Source organism: Propithecus coquereli, unplaced genomic scaffold (assembly GCF_000956105.1).
Source record: "Propithecus coquereli isolate 6110/MARCELLA unplaced genomic scaffold, Pcoq_1.0 Scaffold257, whole genome shotgun sequence".
Taxonomy (NCBI): Eukaryota; Metazoa; Chordata; class Mammalia; order Primates; family Indriidae; genus Propithecus; species Propithecus coquereli.
The window spans coordinates 1984566-1987498 of record NW_012148141.1 but is presented as its reverse complement, the minus strand read 5'-3'; the positions used below and the strand labels follow the sequence as shown (position 1 = coordinate 1987498).

Here is a 2933-nt window from a genome sequence, read left to right as displayed (position 1 = left end):
TTCTATAATTGTCTTAAAACCTTTGGTGGTATATTAGGTTATAAAGACTTGGAGAAAGTAGGATCTAGAACAATACCACGTTTTATTTGTAAATAGTCAAATGACTTACACAAAGGTAATGAGTTATCTTTTTTTTTTTTCAGGACCGTAGTCTTTCCATGCTTAAACACTGCTATCGATTCCAAATGCTTATAGAATTAAAACTAAATTCTCAGAACATAAGACCCTTTGCGAATGCAATCTAGTCTCTACCTACCTTTCGTCATATCTCATCACTCTCTTTCCCACCCCTCACCCACCGAATTTCTCTCTGTTCTCCCACCTTTTGCAGACAGAAGCTGAAAGTGACACATTCAAGAGATATTTAGTGTTCTCTTTCATTTAGGTCCCTTGTCCACCTTTCCCTTCCATGCCTTTCTTCACTCTCCTTTACTTTCTTCATCGAATTGTCTACCATTATGAAACACAAAAGGAATGAAAGGAAGAAGGGTGGGAAACTGCAAAACGCACACAGGTTTTATTGGGGGGAGGCATAGCTCTTGTCACTCTAGTCAGCCTAATTTGTCAAATCCTAGAGGGTAGGGCCGATTTTTTTTTTAACATCGTCCAACATCTATTAGAGATTCAGAGAGTGGTCGTTCAGTCATTAATTCTTCCCCTCTCTCTATTCTCTCCCTTGGGAAACCTGTAAAACAGAAAATCTTCCCACGGAAACTCCTCAGGGGCGCGCCAAGATCTGGGCTTGCGCACTTGGACTCGGCCGGCGCTGCAGCCCGGGCTGCAAGTCCGCGGGGTCTCCAAGCACAAACCCAGCGCGGGAGCCTAGATCTCCCGGGCGCGCGTGCGCGCCCCCCGCCTTCGGCCCCCTACCCTGCAGCAAGGGAAGTGTGACGTAATGCAACCTCAGCAGGTCAGCAGCGTTATAAAGGAGGACGAGGCTGCGCGCCTCCCAGACGCAGAGTAGCTTGTGATTGGCTCGGGCTGCGGAACCTCGGAAACCCTAACGTGAGGACCTTACGGATCCACAGCTGCCGCCCCCCGCAGCAATCCAGAGCGCGGTCATAGCCTGACTGGCGGCGGCGGCCGCAGGTAAGGAGACTCATGAGGAGGAACTAGAGGGACTTGGACCCGCCGTGCTCAGCGTCTCTTGTGTGAAGGGAGGAGAGGCTCACACCCAGCATGTAGTGTAGGGCGAAGGGAACAATGGAAGTGGCGTCTAGTCTCTAAGCTTTCCCCTCCGCCTCGGTCGGACAGTTTTTCTCCTCAGCGGCAGGCAGGGGCTGGAGGAATCGAGGGAAGTATGGGTTTCCCTTTCAGCCAATCTCCTCTTTGCTTAGGCCAGAGACCCAGGGAGCTAGCGCCGAGCCGTCGTTGAGCCGTCGGTGGTTTAGGGTGACAGGAAAATGGCGGAAAACAAAACGGCGAACTGAAGAATGCGGCGTCCCCCTGGCATTTTGTCTCAGCGACTCCCCCCCCCCCAATATTCCTTTCACTCGCGCCTCCCGCCCCTGCCTCCGCCCGCAGCTAATGGTAACCTTTGGAATGTGCGGGGGATGGCGGCGTTTGTGAGGAAGTGGCACTGAATCGGGCATTTTAGGGGCTAGGGAGCCATCAGAGCCTGGGGGGCGGGGGCAGCCTTGTGCGGCAACTGTCGCCTTCACTAAAACACCACCATTTTGGTTCCCAGCCATCTCCCTTGTAGCGGGGCAGAGGAAGCAGGAGGAGGCTTGAGGGGGTGGGTAGCAGCGGTGGCGACCGCTGCACCAAATGAGAGGGAGGAGGGGAAAGGGTATTCCTGTCTCAGTCTCTTCCTTTCCACTGCGAAGGTTCTCTCGTTCGGTATAAGATCCAGTCGGATGGGTAATATCGGAGAGGGCACGTGTGAGCGTTCTGCTCGAAATGATTGAAACTTGGCATGGTCGTGGGAAAGGGAGACTTCTGCGGGAAGAGGGCTGCGTCCAAAGCTGCAATACTGCTACTTGCCACGGCTCCTTTGTCTCCCATCTCTGCAAATACTACTTTCGCATTCTCTTGCTCTGCTGCCTTACCATTTCTCTTCTATTCGTCACCCTATTGACATCACTGAGAAGCTAGGTCCTGAATGAGCTATGCTAGAGGAGACAGATCAGAGTAAAATTTCCTTTTTGTTTTTTCTGCTCCCCGTACATTGATGAAAAGATATTTACTTGGAACCTACATGGTGAGTTACCTCCATTCAATAAGGATGTGAAATATACACTCTTAAGACGACTAAGAAGCCTACCTATCTATTGGCCTTTGAATGCTTAACACACTACAGTTTTTATACTTCATTTATTATTGATCTTATTGAAACTTCCTATATGGGAAAAGCGTTTTCCAGTTTGGTATTCAGACAGTGTAATACTTCCCGTGGTAGTTGCACTATGTGTTGTAATTTTTACACTTCACTGAGTGGTAGTGCATATTTTTTCTGTATGGATTTGCAAGAATAAAGCTTGCCCTTGGCTCTCTTTCACTTTCCAAAATATGATGTTGTTAGTGATTTTTAAAATGTGCTTTAAAGAAGATTTTGGTTTAATCAAGTGGTCAAACTCTAAGTGTAATAACATTGCTTATATTGTAGTAACTAGTTGTTTCTGTTGGAATCCTTTTGGTTGCCTTTTAGATTACCACAGATTTGAGCATATGAGCCCTTCCCAGCCTCACACCACAAATTCAAGTGTAAAGAAAAACATTCTTAAGTTGTACACAAGAGATTTGGTTTAAAATGTTTTAAAATGTCTAATTTTGAATGTATTTTTGTAATAGGTAAAGAGAACGTTTTCCCAAAGAAAATAACATAGTTCAGAAGGAAAAATAAAAAGAAATTGCTGAGATTTTACTTTGCAATACGTAAAAAAATCTACAGTTTCTTCGAGACACTGATATAAAGGTGATTAACAAATTAATGT

At 46.8% G+C, this 2933-nt stretch overlaps 1 protein-coding gene across 1 annotated transcript in view; it reads right to left on the bottom strand.

Annotated features, from left to right (window-relative positions):
* The window catches only part of SATL1 (spermidine/spermine N1-acetyl transferase-like 1), a 175487-nt gene extending 174384 nt beyond the window's left edge, over nucleotides 1–1103 (bottom strand). Inside the window, exon 1 of the mRNA XM_012647134.1 lies at nucleotides 1019–1103. Coding sequence (XP_012502588.1) covers nucleotides 1019–1103 — 85 coding nt within the window. The remainder of the gene's footprint in view (nucleotides 1–1018) is intronic.
* Between the last annotated feature and the right edge of the window lie 1830 nt (nucleotides 1104–2933).